Here is a 19,476-nt window from a genome sequence, read left to right on the forward strand (position 1 = left end):
CACACATTTCTGATCCTTACTGCATTCCTAAATACCCATTTTGAATGTTTTAACTTCCCTACTGCTTAAATTTTTAAAAAACATATATTGTTTTTATAATCATAAAAAACCCAGCAGTAAGACATCTTAAAACTTCTGTTAGAACTCAGTTGGCATCTAAGTGTATATCACCTGTCTCTCCAAGCTGTCATTATAAATGAGTTTAGCAATATTAAGTATTACAGGATACTGAGAGAACTCTTAGAAAGTAAATGGATAACTTTATGAGCAACATGGAATTGAGTTGCCTTGATTTTTGCCATCTCTAAGTTCACATGTACTATCTTAGCCCAGAGAGTCAGGCCTGGAAATATTCCTTTTTGTTTTCCTGAGAGAGATAATAAATGAATAGACTGTTGGTGGGGAAAAGCCCCATAGAGCGGGGAATAAAGAATTATACTGCAGCTCAGATACACTCCCTACTGCCCAGGGTATGATATTTTACCCAGTGAAATATGGTTAGCAAAAGTATGTAGTCCACCAAGAGAAAGGATGTCCATCCTCCACATTTTTAAGTGGAAAGCATAATTGGAGGCAAATGAGCTAGGTAATTAAAAGTTTAATTTCTTTTACAATTATCTGCAGACTATCCAAATACATATGAATCTTAGACAATAAGCTGACACTTTTCTTAGATTCTGGCTCATCTCTGAATTGAGCAAGTATCATGACCTATGACTCTGGATTATATATTATTTATGTGTCAGAGCTGCTCAGCCATGAGGGGTGGCTTAAACAGCTTAATAATATGAATGGAAAGTTCAAAGCCTTGTTTTTTAGGCTATGTCAAAATGTTCCCATGCCAGGACGTACCGCTGTCAAAATGGATGTGTCAAAATACATACCACCCTAACACACATTCAAGCTCAAAGAATTGTTAAGGATAAAGATTAACTAAGTACCTAGTGGGTTTAATAAAACATAGCCTTGAATCATAGTCAGGAATCCCCCCTCTTTTCCATTCTTTTCTGGTTTGACTTTTATGGGCATACATGTTTGATGAGAAACTGAATGTGCACACTGAGCCTCCTGGGAAAGCAACATAAACATGGAGGTAAGGAAGGGAGATCAAACACAACAGCAGTGGGGCAGCGTGTGTATGTGGCTAATGGCATTCACATTTTCCCCTCTGAATGCTAGCTGAATTGTAATCCTGAAGGCTGGAGGAACAACACCTACTCTCTTAGCTTTCTAAAGTAGGTGACTCCTCTCTCAAGAATTCTATGGTAGGCCAGTATATTTTGTGCTCCCCTTCCCCTGCCTCCTATGCTTAGAGGGAAGAGTGTTTTAAATGCTATGGTAGTTTTCCCACATTTACCTGCAAGACTGCATAAGACCAGAAAGGCTTTGAAAGAATCCAGCATCCTTTTTCTCCTTTAGGTAATCTAGCATTTTCTGCAAGGGAGACACGTTGTAAAGGGAAAAGCAATGAAAACTATGCCACAGAGCTGACCCTCCTAATCCTGATAGAGAAATCCCCAGCCACAGAGTTGGACCCTCTACTTATGGAATCAGAGTCCCTTGGGGGTAGACCATGTTTATTTTATAAAGGCCCACTGGCATTTCTTCTAGGGCAGAATTAACATTCATAGACCTACTGATTGAAGTCCCTTCTATTTGGGAACAAGCACCAAGGCCGTGATATAGTAATGTATCACAAAGCTGAGTTATAATCTGAATAGCTCATGCTATGAATTTGGCACACAGGAGCAAGGAGCTTAGCCAGTAAGGAGCCTGGCTGAAAGCTCAGTATTTCTTTCACAGTGAGGCTTTGTTTCCTGTGTTCTCTCTTACTGGAAGGTAGGAACTTTGTCTGACATAATACAAATTTTGTCTTTTAAAAAATAAATAAACAAAAGGCCCTGTAAGAAAGTCAACTGACAGCTAGTGGTAGGTGGTAGAAGGGAACAGAAAGTGAATGGTAACTTAGAAAATGACAGTTTTTAATGAAAAATTGGAGAAATTTTGGGGGGATGAGTTAAAGGCTGGGAAAAGCTATATGCAATAATGGTGGTTGTGAATGTGAAGACTCTCACAGGCCCTGGGATATAACCCTCATGAATGCCAAGGGTCTGTTTGAAATTTCACTTCCCTGTACACACAGATGCTTTTATCCAGAACCCGGAGTGCCTGAGAAACACCGGTACGTTCCTGTCTTCTGCAGCCTGTTCCAATTCAGATTGTTGAAGGAATACCATGTGTCAGGTACTTGGTTGTATGATTCTATGTGCTGTCGCATTTAATGCGACTGCACGATGGCAGGGGTTTTTATTTGTATTATTCACTGCTACACCCTCAGCCCTTGCAGCAGAGCCTGGCATGGTCATCGGTCAGTAAACAGTTGCCCAGTGAATGAATGAATGAACGAACAAACGAATAACAGGTTTGTGAGTTTCTCAGTTCCACTTAACTCATGAGGCTCCTTGCTCATAGTAAAGGCAGCTAATAAGTGAAAATAAAGGGCTAAAGTAAAACCTAACTCTTAGGAAATTTTTCTAGAGAATATTTATACAGAAAGTTATCTACTGATGAAAAACTAAATGTTTTTATCTTTAATCCTGGGTAAAACCTCTTTATTAAAGACACATTTGCCTGTAGACTCCCAGCCATGGTTGTGCTCCCAGCTACTCTGATATAACTGGCCACTAAGGACAAATGCCAGCTAAGTGATTCTGGGTGGCTCCCCTCTGTAGCAGTCAACTCCTCTTCCCTGAAGCATGACAGGTGTCAAATGGGAATACCCCGGGAGCCTGCCCAGCCGCTGTGAGTTCCCGTTACCTGTTGCACACCAGCGTTGCCTCCGTTCAGAATGGCGATCCCCAGCTTCAGCGTCTCAACCACCATGGGGCTCATCTCACCTGCCACGGTGAAGATTCGATTGAATCACCAAGGAAGCAGATGGTAAATCACGCCTCCTGGGCCTTAGCAGGGCTCTTTAATAATGGCTGTATGTCACAGCATGATATCTTTGTGGAAGTTACACGGGCCCATCCAGAAAGTAGGGTAATCACCTTTGCTAGCGCTTATCATCTGAAGGACCATCTCCGCAGCACCACGCTCATGCAGCCGAGCTTGCTGATAGAGGGTTTTTTGCTTCTCCATCTCTTTCTCCTGGGGGGAAAAAAAAATCACAGGGAAAGATTGGTTCCTGCCCAGCACCAGGGAGTTCACCCATAGTGAGGTGAGAGAATTTTCCAGTTACCTAAGGAAGGTAACACACATCAACTTGGATAAAGCAGACCTCTGAAGTTTATTTCCAGACACTAGCCAGCTTTCTAAAACTGTCTACCCATCACTCTTATTTTGATGGTACATTTTCCATTTTTTGTACCGATAGAACACACAGTCCATTTCTTTTGGATACCATAATTGTGCGAAGCAAACCAACATTAAAATGTGTTTGTTTTTGATGTTCTGTTACACAGGGAAACCTGCTGAGGGGTCAACTTGAGTATTTCTGGCTGAATGCAGGAAATGCTCACTTATCTGGAATGCTCAGACCACAGCTAACACATTTCTTTTTGAGATGGAGTCTTGCTCTGTCGCCCAGGCTCGAGTGCAGTGGTGCGATCTCGGCTCACTGCAACATCTGCCTCCTGGGTTCAAGCGATTCTCCTGCCTCAGCCTCCCCAGTAGCTGGGATTACAGCCGTATGTCACCACACCCAGCTAATTTTTGTATTTTTAGTAGAGATGGGGTTTCGCCATGTTGGCCAGGCTGGTCTTGAACTCTTGACATCAGGTGATCCACCCGCCTTGGCCTCCCAAAGTGCTGGGATTACAGGCGTGAGGCACCGCACACTTTCTATCAGACATGGGTTATGAGAATGTCAAAGCTTTCCAGACTGTAATTACAGTCATTCACTTCTGCTGTGTTTTGTCATGTACTTTGTCTACAAAAGAGTACGAGTAACCTAATACAGTTTAATCTTGAGAATTGCAGGGTCCTGTACTGCCTCAAAATAAAAATCACTATCAACTTGCATTTATAGAATAATAGCGCAAAAGCCAATCAAGTGTCTCCATTCCTCTGATTTTTTAATCTTTTTTTTTTTTTTTTTTTTTTGAGACACTGGATGTTACTCTGTCGCCCAGCCTGGAGTGCAGTGGTGCAATCAGAACTCACTGCAGCCTCAAATACTTGGGCTCAAGCTATCCTCCTACCTCAGCCTCCTGAGCAGCTGGGACTATAGGAGCACACTACCATACCCAGCTAATTTTTTATCTTTTGTATAGATGAGGTAGGTCTCCCTGTGTTGCCCAGGCTGGTCTCGAACTTCTAAGCCCAAGTGATCTTCCCTCCCCAGGCCTCCCAAAGTGCTGGGATTACAGGTGTGAGCCACCACACTTGGCCTGATTTTCATTTTTCTGATTTTTTCATTTCAGATGTTTCAGTTTATCCTTCTATGGCCCCTGTTGCTACAGTAATTGAGTACAATTTCCCACAAGAACAAAGCTAGCGGTTTGCTGACTGGCATACTACCTGCTACCTTTTCATGGGCAGAGAGACAAGAGAACCACAGCTGCTGAGTGTGCTTTATTAAGGCAGATTTGCCAACTCACACACTCCTGGTGGGTGAGCCACATATGCTAATGTCAGCACCCACCTCTGAAGGCCTGGCCTACTGGCCTTGGAGGGTGGCTCTGTTTTTAATCTTCATGAGAACTTACTTCGAATGTTTTTTCCTTGTCTTCATCTTCTTCTTCATCCTCACCACTTTGACAACTCTGGATTTCAGGGAGCAGGGAAGGGAGAAGACAGATAACCAAATTAAAGGTGAATCTAATAAACACAACTCTGCAAGAGCAGGAGACAGGACGTAATTCACAGGCACCTCAGGACCTCAGCATTGTGTAAAACCAGGAACATTTTGGCCACTGCTGGGCAACATTTCTACTGTAAATGCCATCTTCCCAGTTACCACAGAGTTCAGAAATGAGCAATGAGAACATGGAGCTCACATCATCAGTGGTGACCTAGCTGGTTTAACCACAGACTTGAACTCTTCTACCTTAGTAAAGTTCTGGTGTAAATGGGAGACAGGAATGCAGGGAGCTGCCACTTCCTAGATACAGCCCCACGGGCATGGCAATAAGATTGGAGACACATCATCTAGGATGTGAACCCTGAAGTGCCTCTTCCCACTGGGGCCCTGTGGTACAGCTAGATCAAGGAATAGGTGCTCCTATACCCCAACACACCCTTTCTGCCTGACATCAAAGTTTCCCTTATTCGCTCAGCATTCCAGAGGTCACCGTCTTTCTAGGTGATGTAGAACATCTCTGGTCACACTGCCTCTTCCAGAACACAGGGAGCTCTCTCTAGTTCCTAACCTTCACCTGTGGATGTGTTTGAACTGTTTGATGTATTCTGAACATTGAGTGAAAACACAAGGGTATGCTGTATGCCTAAGCCCCATTTAGCTGGCTTTAGAAATCCCAGTGTGAACCTATCCACCAGCACCCATTGTTTCTGCAAAGCTTCAAGGTTTCCTTAGGAAGACGGTGAAGTGGTTTACTAATATCATCTCTATGGCACATGAATTGTGCAATGCCTGAAACCTATGTCATGACAAAGTCCCAGGCCTGCGATTCAACATGACAATTTTCATGCACCTAAAGAAATCTAAGGGAAGACAGAAAGACAGAGACAATGGGCAGAAAACCTGGGTGTACCTTGGCCATCATGCTGGAATAGGAGGTGTACAAAGGGTCGTCTTCCAATTTGCTGGAAAGAATGGAGGAAATATTTAGCAGGCTACTTTTTTTTGTTTTTGTTTTTTTGAGACAGAGTTTTGCTCTTGTACCCCAGGCTAGAGTGCAATGGCGCGATCTCGTCTCACTGCAACCTCCGCCTCCTGGATTCAAGTGATTCTCCTGCCTCAACCTCCCCAGTAGCTGGGATTACAGGTGCCTGCCACCATGCCCAGCTAATTTTTTTGTATTTTTAGTAGAGAGGGGGTTTCACCATATTGGCCAGGCTGGTCTCAAACTCCTGACCTCAAGTGATCTGCCCGCCTTGGCCTCCCAAAGTGCTGGAATTACAGGCATGAGCCACCATGCCCGGCCTTAGCAGGCTACTCTTTGGACCCCACAGTAAAGACTAAGAGTCATATAAATCTCAAATTATAAGTACTAGTGAATTAATTAGAAAATCCCTTCCCCCACTCTGACTCTTAGAAACCACTCTGAAAATGTGAACCAGCAGTGGCTTAACATGGAATTCAGAGATGAAGTTTATAGTTTCAGGCTGTTTAATCTGCAGCTCAGTGTCTGACATTACGAAGAGCAGGCTGTGGCTTGATGTAGTTTCCCTAGACATATCTTTTTTTCTGGAGACGGAGTTTCGCTCTTGTCACCCAGGCTGGAGTGCAATGGTGCAATCTCGGCTCACTGCAACCTCCGCCTCCCAGGTTCAAGTGATTGTCCTGTCTCAGCCTCCTGAGTAGCTGGGATTACATGCGTGCACCACCATGCCCGGCTAATTTTGTAGTTTTAGTAGAGACGGTGTTTCACCATGTTGGTCAGGCTGGCCTCGAACTCCTGACCTCAGATGGTCCGCCCGCCTTGGCCTCCCAAAGTGCTGGGATTACAGGCGTGAGCCACCACGCCTGGCTCCCTAGACATATCTTGATGGCCAAATATAAGGCAGCAAGGAGGGCTGCTCAAATCTGGCTTCCCTTTTCCACCCACTGCCATCTGAGAGAGGAAGGTTAGGAGTGGACACAAGTATCCCTGGTGCCTGGGAGAAGCAGGTGATCTGGTGGTTCTGACCTCCTCTCCGTGAGAGCGTTGCGGCTAAAATAGAGAATGATCTGATGTAGTGGGTCAGGTTGTTTTTCTGTCTCTTCCTCCTCCTCCTCTTCCACCTTTGGAGATTTCTACACAAACCAACACAGGTAGGTTTTAGGCATGAATATAATCTCGTGCCATGTGACTGCATGCGAACAAAGAGAAGGTAAAGCGCAAGGCACAGAGTGCATCAGACTAAAGCACAAAACAAAACCACTACGTCATGTATTTATTTCAGGATAGAAGCCCTAAAGGTGCGAGGTTTGAGATATATGTGTATATATGTATATATTTTTTTTATTTTTACAGCCACTCAAAGAAACATTCCAATTTCAGGTTAAAACAAAATAAAAAGCAAAAGGCTGCCCATAAAGGGAATAGCTACAGACCCCAATCAGCTGACCTCTCATGCAAGCTCTGGGCACCCGAGTTCAGGAGGAAAACCCCAGAGTCACCTGAGAGAGTGGCTCTCTCAGGCCAACAGCTGGCATTTCTTTTGAAGAGCTGGGCTCGACATGGAGGTGGGGCAAGAGTTACAAAGCAGTGGGGCCATTTTGGGTCTAATACTATTCTAGATTCAACCCAGCAAAACATCTCTCTTTCCTGACCTAACTCTTGATTCTAAAATTCTTGTTGCTCCTGAGAGCTGCCATCCTGGAGCTGCAGGCCATGCCCTTCTTTTATGAGGTCTTTTCTTTATCGCTTTTCATGGAAAGAGAAATAACAGCTAATGTCAGAGGTAAAGGTGAATTTTCTAGCAGTGGCAGAGCCAGCAGGGTGGACCGTATTTGGTAAATTGGTGAGAACTACATGGGTTGTATGAATGGTTCAGAAGAAGTAGAGGCTGAAGTGATGCTCATTGTCAACTTCACACTCATCAAGAAACTGAGAAAACCAACGGAGTGTCTTTCTCACCAACAGGAATATATGAGAAGAATGAAAGACATAAAGACAAAGAGAAAGAAAACAACAGGAAAAGCCTTTAAGAAAGAAGGAAAGAAACAGAGGGTGACAGGGAAAGACAGAAAGAGAAAGACATTTGGAAAAGAGTGACTATCAGAAACACAGGACAAGATGAATGGAGAAAGTGAGTGGTAAGAGAAAAAGGTTCGTGGGAGAATGAGAAAAAGAACCACAGGCCGGCCAAAGAGAAGGAGGGTTTATTTTCTCTCTGAACCAGAATGAGGCTCTGTGGCACCTCTGCAATAAGTTTTCCCCTCGTGTGTCATTTTAAGTGGCTTTAGAGCATGAAGTCTGTTAGAGACAAGGCATGCCAAATTTTCTGAAAGGCCAAATATAGAAATGTAAGATGCAGGAAGGGTATTTAGATGCATCTTCCCCAAAGCAGAACTACAGAGTGGGAATGTGGGGCTTTGGCTGGGGTGGCCTCCTGCAACCAATGGTGCTCAAAACTTCACTTAGCATGAACCCCCCATGACATGGCTGTGCATTTCAAGAAATATTAGTTGTTAACAGCGACAATGAGGAGGATGATGAGAGTATTAGCACCTCCAAGTAAAAATTCATCCTCTGGCTCCTATGACCATTAGCAGGGCCTCCCCTGAGCGTTTACGCTGTTAGTGCTTTTCAAATGTATACACACGATTCCTTGTGAATGTTTAACTGTTACAACCACACACATGAATTCGAAAATCAAATTCATCCACACCCATATCTGCTCCCAGGGGAGTCAGTACTTACAGCCAAATCCTGTACTAGTTTCTCTTCAAAGGAATACTCCTCTGTTTCTATCCAAAATCTCTGATAGCCATGGAGGAAGAGGTTAATAGAGCGGTGCCTGAGCGGAAGGGGTGAGAGGGAGGTCAAGAGGGATCCATGGAACTTGTTCTTTTAGTTTGGGCAGTTAATGGTTAGTAAGCAGGACAGACTTTTGTACAATTCTTGTCTTCTGATTGGTCAGGGTAGCCAGCAGCATACCACAGAACTCACTTCAAAGAAACCAGAACACTCTACCGTGACGAGCCTTGAATATTAGAGCACCTTCTGAAAATGACAATGGTTAGCAAGACATGGCAGTTATCTGTCATCCTACTCTGTTCTCATAGGGTCTTTATCACATTTCCTCTCCAATGAGAAATCAATCATTAGGCCAAGTAACAGTCCTGAAGTATTTGCTTCATATGGCAATTTAGGTATTCCTTTAGGCTGATCACCCTTCTAGGTAATCCAATTTAAGTCATACCGATGATCAGTGGTTTCGTCTTAGAGATACCAAAATACCAAAATGTGGCTTCTTTTCATTCTCCAAGTAACCACACTGGTAAGGTGCTCCAGCTTTTACTTAGCAAGGCAAGGTTTAAGCACGTTACATCGTTGGCGTATTTTCTGTGTGCCTCATGGATTCTAGCTATGTCCCTGGTATGTGGGTGCACTGAACAACTGGCACGAGCCACTCCCGATAAGCCAGGATTGACTTCTGGGAATATTAGCCACTGCAAAGCAAAAGCAGCCAAGTGTTTACAAAATGTGAGGACAGTGGTGAGGAGGGAAGGAGAGGGGAGGAAGATAAAAGTCAACACCAGAGTCATTAAGCTCCGGTCATGGTTTTCGGTAGGACACAGCCCTTGCCATCTTTCTTCAAGTCTGACCAATCAGAATTCTTCCTAAAAATTGTACAAATTCGTGTTCTTATGGTAACGTTAAATCATGGTCAATAAAGGAGGAGTGTGCAGAGAATGAGCAGGTCTCTCCACAGGTTACATTACCATTAAAATGGGTATAAGCCTGTCATACTGAGTTTGTTCATTAACCTTTTCCAGCCAAACTTGTTGAAAGGTGCTCAGGAAGAAATTATTAATTTTGTGTCTGGAGAGAAGCATACAAGTTTTCTTTTAAAAACTAGCATCAGAGACAGTTTCCACATAATAAAATAAATCCCTTTAGCCCTTTCGTTTGGGAGATTCTATGCAGCTAGATGATCACAAGCTGGAGAAGAGAAGTTGTCTCCATCATCAGCTTCTCTGTTGTTGTTATGAAATCTACTTACAGTCCTCCATACTAGAGAGATCACCCACAGCAGCTCCTCTAAAACACCTGAGTTAGGGACGGTCATGCTTCATGAAGGACATAGTGAATTCCTAGACTTACTCTTACCCATACAGAGTAAAACTACTGAAGGCGCAGCCCAGATATGTAAGGATGGTACTAGTATCTTCAGTGGATTTAGAAAAAAAATGCTTGTTTTTGAGAGATGTAATTTCTGCCTAGCTGTCCTGGTCCTAGAGACATGTGCTTTAGAGCTGGGCTCTTTCGAAGGCCAACTCAGCACAATGTCAGGTAGAAATCTCAATCAGATAGGGACGGAAACACTTTCTGATGTTACGACACTTCCAGAAAACAAAGACAAATTCTATGCACTTTTGCTTTTTCTAACGGGCTATGAATTTCACTTTTCTGTTAGGACTTCAGCAGGCTTAATGCCCATGACTGCTTGAGCTTTTCATCTTTTCATTCATGAATTCTACTTGATTTGGTGGTGCCTCATTCTCTTCCAAAGATAGTAATCTGTTTCTTGAAAGAGATCTGTTGGAGCAGGTGTGTGTCTCAGAGACCGTGATTCTTTTTTTTTTTTTTTTTTTTTTTTGAGACAGAGTCTCATTCTGTTGCCCAGGCTGGAGTGCAGTGGTGTTATCTTGGTTCACTGCAACCTCCACCTCCCAGGTTCAAGCGATTCTCCTGCTTCAGCCTCCCAAGTAGCTGGAATTACAGGCTCCTGCCACCACGCCTGGCTGATTTTTTTTTTTTTTTTCTGAGACAGAGTCTTGTTCTGTTGCCCAGGCTGGAGTGCAGTGGCGTGATCTCAGCTCACTGCAACCTCCGCCTCCTGGGTTCAAGCGATTCTCCTGCCTCAGCCTCCCAAGTAGCTGGGAATACAGGCACATGCCACCATGCTTGGCTAAGTTTTAAAAATATTTTTAGTAGAAACGGCTTCACCATTTTGGCCAGGCTGGTCTCAATCTCCTGACCTTAAGTGATCTGCCTGCCTTGGCCTCCCAAAGTGCTAGGGTTACAGGAGTGAGCCACTGCGCCCGGCAGAGACCATCATTCTTAACTATCTTCAAAGACCCTAACTAAGAAAGCCCAGGTGGCCAGTTGGCTCAGGACGAGGTTATAGGCTACTCTGGACAAATTACGGCCAAGATCCACAATTTGATGAAAACAAAATGTCAAGCATAGGAATAGTCCTTTATGTAATATTCCAAAGAAACACAGTTATTTACATAAGCTTCAGAGTATACTTGTCTAAGTCAGTTTAGTTTCCCTGAGCAAGTGAGAATATTACTACTGATTTGATAAGTCAATGAAGCAGAGGCTGATATTCAATTACTAGCTTTGTTTATTGACCCAAGACCTGACCATACCTACTCTACAATAAGTCTGAGGACAGGAATGTCACCACATCACCAAAGACACTGAATCAGTCTGGGCGGTCAACTCTGGGCCAGTCTGTCACTGATACTATTCCCTATGTTGACAAGGATATGTCCCAGACTTTTCAGCAAAAGCTTCAAATATATTTTACTTCAAAGTATAAGCTAAAACACCCGAAGGCATCGTGCCTCTGCCATGCCTCTTGAGGCATCTCCAGCCTTTCTATATTTTGACAGCTAGTACACTGTGCTAAAAGATTTTCAAGTTACATTTCTGTACGTGCTGAGGAAATGGTAATTTCAGTGTCAACTTCCTGAGCAGAGAAATACTATCGGACATGTTGATGGAATTTGGGGTAAAATGTTTCAGAAAACAGTTTCTTTTTTCCAGAAGCCTTTATGTGCTAACCAAGAATCCCACCTCAGCAAAAGTAGTGTACTTCCATATGCTTACTTGGCTGACTTTAGGGTACAAATGGTGAGCCCGACAGGAATGGGCCCTAGAGAATCTCATCTGGTTTCAGTTTTTATGCTTACCTTGATTGTCTTAGCCAGGCCTTTATACTATGCAGACTGCAATAGCTCCATAGGCCAAGGATTCCAATTTCTATTCCTTGGATTAAGAGTGAGAGAGCACAGCTGTGGGAGGATACCTCCATTCCCATCGCTGGCTTACATGCCAGGAAAAAAGACAAAATACTTGCCTGGGCAGGTTGTAGAGAGGGGCCATCCTGAAGCAGGCCACCACTGCCCGTTTCCGTTGCTTCGATAACAGCTTGTGCCAGACGGCCTTCTTGGACCTCAAAGGCTGTTCCACCTGAGAAGAGATCACATGGGTTGGCACACATTAGGCTGATCTTCTGGTGGCAGAAGCTAGTCACCTGTAGCCCAGACTTCTTCATTCTGGAAGAATTTTGGCTTCTCAACTGTAGTTAGCAAAATGCACCCAGGAGCAGATGATTTCAGTTGTGAAAGTCTTAGGTTTTCCTCTTTCTCCCAGTTGCTTTTAGTCATTTATTCCCTAATAGCAGCTTAACTGACAGTAGGGGACTTAAATAGGGCATTTGAGCTAATGGCAAGAATGCACAAAACACTGGCAGGGGAAAGAATGGAGAGGTCTCCCATTACAGGGCATCGAGATGGCATGTGGGGGTGATTTGGGATGATCCTTGGTCTTTGTTTTCTCAGTCTTATAAGGGCACTTGTACCTGACAGCTGAGTGTGGAGAGGAGCTTTGTACTGTCCAGGGTGTTTCTGCTTCCCCATTCAGGGCAGATGCTCCTTACCTGTTCCAGGTGGAAGACAGCTGCTGAAATTCTCTGCACACGCTCCACTGTCTTTTCCGGATTGAAAGGTTCTTCACTCTTCAGAACATCCTTGTAAAGGTTCAGTTGCCATTTTACAGCTGGGTCATCAGACTGAAAATTGAAGCATACTCATAAGATGAGGAATTTCCTGTACCTCTTATACTGAAGAAGCCTTTTGGTCCTACCATGGTTCTGTAGGAGTCAAGACTCTCCTTCTATTATCACTTCACTTTCATTTTCTCAATTATCGTCTGGAACACTGTAGATGCTATATAGGAGCTTCTCATTCTAACTTCTATGTCTCTTAATGCTTCTGTCATATTTTCTATCTCATCATCTCTCTGTGTTGCATTTTGGATGATTTCCTTAAAGCACTCTTCTAATTTATAAATTCTTGTTTCAGCTATGTGTAGCCTATTTTTAACCCATTTATTAGGTTTTTTATTTCAACGATTATTTTTTATTTTTATAATGACTGTGAAGTCTTCTTTCAAACCCATCTCCCCTTCTCCTCTTTAAAAATATAACATCCAATTATTGCTTTATGGGTTCGATTACTTCCTTTATATCTCCTTTAAATGTTTTGATTTTATTTACATTTACATCTCTTTCAATTGCTCCTTATGGTTGAATTCTTCTCTGTTTCCTATGCTGACTCTCTAATAGTAGATTTCCTGATGTGCTTTGTAATTAAAAAAAAATATGAGCTTGTCTTCAGGAGGAATTTTACCTATTGGTATCTCAACTTATATTTTAGGAGGTGGAGGCTCTCCAAGTGGTTATTCCACTTGGGTTTCTCTGTGGAGTATTTGTGGGTTTTACTGGTTCAAGGCTAACTTTATGGAAGTTTCTTGCTCTGTATTTATGCATAGTGTGGCTAATTAGGTCCCACACTCCCCTTCCTTTACAATGGTTAAAAAACCAAGCCCCTAAGATTTTTTTTCTGGCCCTAGAGATTCCTTTTTATTGCCTTTTTTTTTTTTTTCTAGTATATTTTATCCACCATTCCTATATGTTTGGGGTGGAAAGGAAAGACTTTGCGTGCTGGCTTAGTTCTCCATCTCAGGGCATAATGTATCTGAGGTAAGAGTTGTTCAGATTCACAGGCTTTAAAACATCTCAAATAGCCTTTAACATGAAAATTATATTGTTTTATTGTACCAACTAGACACAAAATTATTTTGTTTCAAAATCTCTTTAGAGCAGGAGGTGCTAAAACTTCCCCCAGGTGTCCACTGCACTGTTTAACAAGACTTACAGTCAGTAAATTCTGAGACCTAATCTACATCCCACTGCTATGGCCTGACGTCCCCATAATGGGAAATTGGAATAGATGCTTTATTGGGTGCCTCTTTGTATCCTCTTTGTAATAGCTAAGAACAAAAATTAAGGGCAAAAACAAACAAACAAACAAACAAACAAACATTAAGGGCAGTTTATGTACCAGTACATTTTTTTTTTTTTTTTTTTTTTGAGGAGTCTTGCTCTGCCGCCCAGGCTGGAGTGCAGTGGCACGATCTCGGCTCACTGCAAGCTCTGCCCCCCAGGTTCACACCATTCTCCTGCCTCAGCCTCCCAAGTAGCTGGGGCTACAGGTGCCTGCCACCACACCCAGCTAACTTTTTGTATTTTTAGTAGAGACGGGGTTTCACCGTGTTAGCCAGGATGGTCTCGATCTCCTGACCTCGTGATCTGCCCGCCTCGGCCTCCCAAAGTGCTGGGGTTACAGGCGTGAGCCACTGTGCTCGGCCATGTACCAGTAAATTTAAAAAAAAAAATTTAAATAAGAGAGAGCTAGTCCTACCAATTAAACACAAATACCCCAAAACTGATTTTGGAACACATATAAGAAGGATGAGTAAATGAAGTGAAAAGCCGGAACCCCGCAGCCAGAAGGAAAGCCTATGTGAGTTCTCACTGCCGTCCTGAGTCATCACCTTTTCCTGCAAGTGCAAGTTGTTCCGCAGATGTTCTCTGACCTCTTCATCTGTGTCCCTCTGTGGAAAGAGATGTCAGATTTTATTCCCGGAGATCACCATGGAACTGTCAAGTAGCACATGGGGATGTATGGAGAGTCAACGCACAGTTTTGCTGGGATCTTTATCAGAAGAACAAAAGAAAAAATATTCCAGAGATCTGTCCCAAAGGGCACACACTGACTTCCAAACCAGTTTTAAAGATGAGGGCGTGTTGCCTCCATACACACTGGTTTCTGCTCATCTGCTCCCCGCCCCCCAGGGGAGGGGGACTAACCCTTCAGGGGCTGAATGCCTATCACTACACCACGTGGATCACACACTCAGCCCAGGCAGATGGGCAGCTTACATGGCCGTATCGAGATTTTGCGAGGGAGATCAGCTCCTGGTCGCCTGGAGTACACATATTCAAACCAATGGGCAGCATTTTCTTGAGTGCAGCCACGATGAGGGAGGTCTGGATGGAATACAAGTCTCCCCGCCGCTTTGTCTTCTTCCGCTCCTGGTCTTGTCCTCCAGACTGGGAGATGATGTTGAAATAAACAGAGAGGGGCTCAGTGATTCTCCCAAAGGAACGGCCTCCTGTCAGAGGCAGCCTGCCTCCTTGCGGCCCCGTCAGTATAGGGTGGGCCTTACTACACTTCAAAGGACAGTGAAAAGAGTGTGTTGAACAAAGATGAATTAGGTAGCCATCAAGGACCAGCCATAACCCTGAGCCTTCTCCTTCTGCACATGCACACAGAGCCACATAACTAAACACACATCACCAACGCCTACTGCTCACTCAGTTCTGGACTGAACAAGTCAACTGGTGTTCTACAAAAAGAATGATTTGTTAACTGACAAAAATGGCCCCAGAAAAGTTCTGAGAATTCTGATGCTGGGGAATCACTAAAAATGTGAAAGAGCATCCAGCACAGAATAATTGCTCTGTGTTTTCAAAGCTGAAGCTGGTGTTTTGGAGCACCTCACCATAGCCTCCTCACCATGAGCCAGTGCAAATTCTTACAAGAAAAGGAAAATCGAAAGTAGGGCTGCTTTGGAATCCAGCTGAAGGAAACTTAGGAGAAAAACTGAAGACATGAAAGAAAGGAACTCCTCAGTCCATGGAAGCTCATTCTTTGGCTTATGCCTTCTCATCCTTTTCAGAGACAGTTCACTCAGTGAAGTTGTAGGTTTAAGAGAGGAATCCAGGCCAGGTGCGGTGGCTCACAGCTGTAACCCCAGCACTTTGGGAGGCTGAGGCGGGTGGATCGCCTGAGGTCAGGAGTTTGAGACCAGCCTGGGTCTACTAAACATACAAAAGTTAGCTGGGCATGGTGGCGCACGCCTGTAATCTCAGCTACTTAGGAGGCTGAGGCAGGAGAATTGCTTGAACCCATGAGGCAGAGGTTGCAGTGAGCCGAGATCACGCCATGGCACTACAGCGTGGGTGACAGAGCAAGACTCGGCCTCAACAACAACAACAAAAAACATTCAAAAAAAAAAAAAAAAAAGAGGAATCCAGTGCACTGGGCTATGACACAATAGCAGCCCCAGGGAACCCACTGAGAACCCTCAGCATCCACAGCACAGGGAAATCACTTGGTGGGTCCAGGTGGGCTCAAGGAAACAAGGCTCTGCGGTGACTCAGTTTTCATAATTCCAGGTTCCAGAGACGCAGAGCTGCTCACGTGGTACGTCCTTGCAGGACTGGGCCTCAGTGGGCACTTGCTGGAAGTGGGGAGGGCTGGGCAGCCAAAGCAAGTCAGGGACTCCGGGAAAGAAGCGGTGCTCACCAAAGCTTTGCGCTATGAGGTACCATGGAGTGTTTGCAGCAATGAGGAGGCAGCACTGTGGTTTATCATGACATACAGACACAGGGCTCTGGGAGCATGCCAGATGCCTCCCCTGGAACTGGCACGCAAGACCTGGTCCTCCTGGGCTTGGGCAGAATTCATTTTATGGGAAAAGGCTTTTGGAAGAGAAGAGTAGGGTCAGAATTAACACTGTCTTGGGACTAATCTCTTTAAATTGCTTTCCAAAGGGCAAAAGAGTTTCATAATTATTAACGGACACTCTTAAGAACAGTGTAATTTCTTTCAGCACTTGTGGTGGCTGCAATTTCAGGTGGTTGTATCACAATATCACAGAAACCACAGCAAAATCTCTGGCCAGCAGAACCCCAGTCTGGCCAAACATTGCCAGAAAATTCTATTGGTTGCAGGGGTATCTTGTGTCCAGTGCTCCAAAACACCAGTCAGCCCCTGGACAGTAGTGGGAGGAGCAGTAAGAAATATAAACAGAGGGAAAGAAATGGGGCTAAGAGGAGGAGGCTCCTGGTGTTCCAGAAAACAGCAGGAAGAGAGAGCTGCTTCACTGAGTGTGTGCCGACTATCACTGGCTGAGTGCTTGCTGGGCTCCTCACCATTCTACCACCAGGTTTAAAATTCTAAAGGTTGCGACTCAGGGCAAAACTCATTTATAGTCTAAATTACCCTTGAAAATGTTTCAAATCATCCATAAAACAGAACCTGGTTATATGTATCTAAACTATGTGATATCACATATGTATACATGTAAAATATAAATGGTAATACACAGCATGCAATCGAATAAATATACCTAAAAGTGTAATTACATGGATTTGATTACACACTCTAAATTATTTCCTGCTCACTCTCTATTTGATTGGGCCAATCTCATGTTCTTCTAATCATAAATGCTGCATATGCAATATGACTCCAAATGTGCCTGCTACTTATATAAAACATTCATGATCCTCCCAAAACCCCTGAAACCAGTCAGTTTGGTAAATGAGAATGGGACTGCTCAGGGAAGTTAAGCAATTTTTCCAAGATCACATAGCAAGTAAGCCTCTGAGCTATCCAGATGCAAGTCTATCTCGCCTGGGCTCCATCTTCCTTTCCTAACTAAGAGCTGCATGTGCCCTAGTTCCTGCGCATCTCCCCTTCTTCACTGCATAGTGTAGAGCGGAGGTTTGGGAGAATGGCAGCCGACACACATTAATTAAGAGGAAGAGAACATGTTCAGTTATAACCTGAAACTGTAACTGGGAAATTCTCCCAGGCAGGACACCTACAGTGTGAAAGGGCTGAGACCACTAATAAAAAATAGGACTCTGACCCTGGGTAGCACCACGAGGAGTAGTCCCCTGGGTTCTCAAGCCCTGTCAGTCATCCCTATCTCTGTTAGTGTGGTGGCTGCTGAGAGGGCAGCTGGAGAAGGGAGCAGAGATAGCAAGGAGACCTCGGTTAGGGTGAGGCTTGGCTGGCTTCCCCGGCTTCCCCATTCCAAGGGTGGGTAGGCCTACATTCACTCTTTGACAGGCAGTTGTCTTCCCTGGTGCAGGCCTGGGGGACCTCCAGGTGGGAAAATCCATTCTGTACCACCCCCATGGTGATCACAGTGCAGAGGGGGCCAGAGCCTGGCACCTCTAATACTAGGACAGAAAAGACACGTCATGCATTTGACCTGTACCTTTACTTGCATGGCCTGTGTGGAAAGACAAAAGAAAAGAAACAAGGAGAAGAGTCAGTCAGTAAAAGCAGGGCTCTAAGGCATAAGGCACTATATGTTAGTTATAGCTTCTTAGCCCCCATTTCTCAGCCAACACAACAGAAACTCAGTGGTTCTGGAAGCTAGTTGAGCATAGCATGAAGAGTGAGTGGGAGGTTAGGATGGAGGTTAATTTGGTCAAAGGACTTACATCCAGACCAAGCAATCTACTTCTCAGGTAAGGTCAACCCAGAAGCAGCCTTCCAGAGTGTATGGCACTCAGACCCAACCCAGGCTGGTCTTTAGATCTAGCGAGTTCTTGTGGATGGCCAGATCTGAAGTCTTTGCCCCTTCTACCTCCCTCCTTTCACCTGGATAGGCTATAGACAATCTGTCATATAACGAAAGAGCCGAGTTTTCTTTCTTCCTTCTACCCACACCTTAGCAACATCTGTGGCTACAGAGAGGGGAGAACCGAGCTAAGTAAGGGGCAATGCTTGTGCTTATGTTAAAAGAAGGTAGCGTAGGCCAGACACAGTGGCTCATGCCTGTAATCCCAGCACTTTGGGAGGCCAAGGTGGGAAGACCACTTGAAGCTAGGAATTTGAGACCAGCCTGGGCAACATAGCCACTGTCTTTACAAAAAAAAAAAATATATATTCAGCTGGGTGTGGTGGTGTGTGCTATAGTCCCAGCTACTAGGGATGCTGAGGCAGGAGGATCACTTGAGCTCAAGAGTTCGAGGTTGCAGTGAGCTATGATCACACCACTGCACTCCAGACCGGGCAACAGAGGGACACCCTGTCTTAAAAAAAAAAAAAAAACAACGAAAAAAGAAGATTTATTAACAAAAAGTACTCTAGGAATATCCAAAGTGATTCAGGATCACCAAAAAAACTAAAAGACGGAGCGTTTCCCTTCTTGTGCCACAACGTTTAAACATACCTTAGGGTGGGGCTACAGATTCTAATTTTATTTGTTCTGTCACATATTGCTAAGATTAGTTAACTCATTGCAATTTTCTAATGAAATGCTTTTAAAAATTTGGTGGTGGAAACATTTTATTTTCTTTCACTTTCTTCCTTTTTTTTTTCTTAAGAGACAGGGTTTCGCTATGTTGCCCAGGCTCGTATTGAACCCTCGGCTTCAAGTGATCCTCCCTCCTTAGCTTCCTAAAGTACTAGGATTACAGGCCTGAGCCACCACACTGGCCCATGTTTTATTTTCTTAATAGAAATGTACAGATTCCTACACCTTCAAAATCATTTCATCTCCCCACGCTTACATCATAAACTAAACTATCACCAGTAGTTAGCTTATAATCAGACAGTTGATTTTGTGTGTAGAACTTAAAAGACAGACACAGGCTTTTGTGGGGTAAGTGACTTTGAGGACACATCACAAGGGGACGGCACAGGGAGAGCTGGTGTTTGCCTTCTGAACAAAGGCAAGCCCGGGCCATGGGAAGCTCTTG

General features: G+C 44.1%; 1 protein-coding gene across 1 annotated transcript in view; it reads right to left on the reverse strand.

The window, feature by feature from the left end:
• RYR3 (ryanodine receptor 3) overlaps window positions 1-19,476 on the reverse strand; it is a 564,315-nt gene that overhangs the window by 40,348 nt on the left and 504,491 nt on the right. Inside the window, exons 70-81 of the mRNA XM_058427349.1 lie at window positions 17,985-17,999; window positions 14,854-15,024; window positions 14,466-14,525; window positions 12,508-12,639; window positions 11,926-12,038; window positions 8,532-8,628; window positions 6,813-6,919; window positions 5,715-5,766; window positions 4,710-4,766; window positions 3,051-3,150; window positions 2,818-2,897; window positions 1,358-1,434 (exon numbers count right to left, since the gene is read on the reverse strand). Of these exons, the coding sequence (XP_058283332.1) occupies window positions 1,358-1,434; window positions 2,818-2,897; window positions 3,051-3,150; window positions 4,710-4,766; window positions 5,715-5,766; window positions 6,813-6,919; window positions 8,532-8,628; window positions 11,926-12,038; window positions 12,508-12,639; window positions 14,466-14,525; window positions 14,854-15,024; window positions 17,985-17,999 (1,061 nt within the window). The remainder of the gene's footprint in view (window positions 1-1,357; window positions 1,435-2,817; window positions 2,898-3,050; window positions 3,151-4,709; window positions 4,767-5,714; window positions 5,767-6,812; window positions 6,920-8,531; window positions 8,629-11,925; window positions 12,039-12,507; window positions 12,640-14,465; window positions 14,526-14,853; window positions 15,025-17,984; window positions 18,000-19,476) is intronic.

The sequence above is a fragment of the Hylobates moloch genome, unplaced genomic scaffold (assembly GCF_009828535.3).
Source record: "Hylobates moloch isolate HMO894 unplaced genomic scaffold, HMol_V3 SCAFFOLD_14, whole genome shotgun sequence".
Lineage (NCBI taxonomy): Eukaryota > Metazoa > Chordata > Mammalia > Primates > Hylobatidae > Hylobates > Hylobates moloch.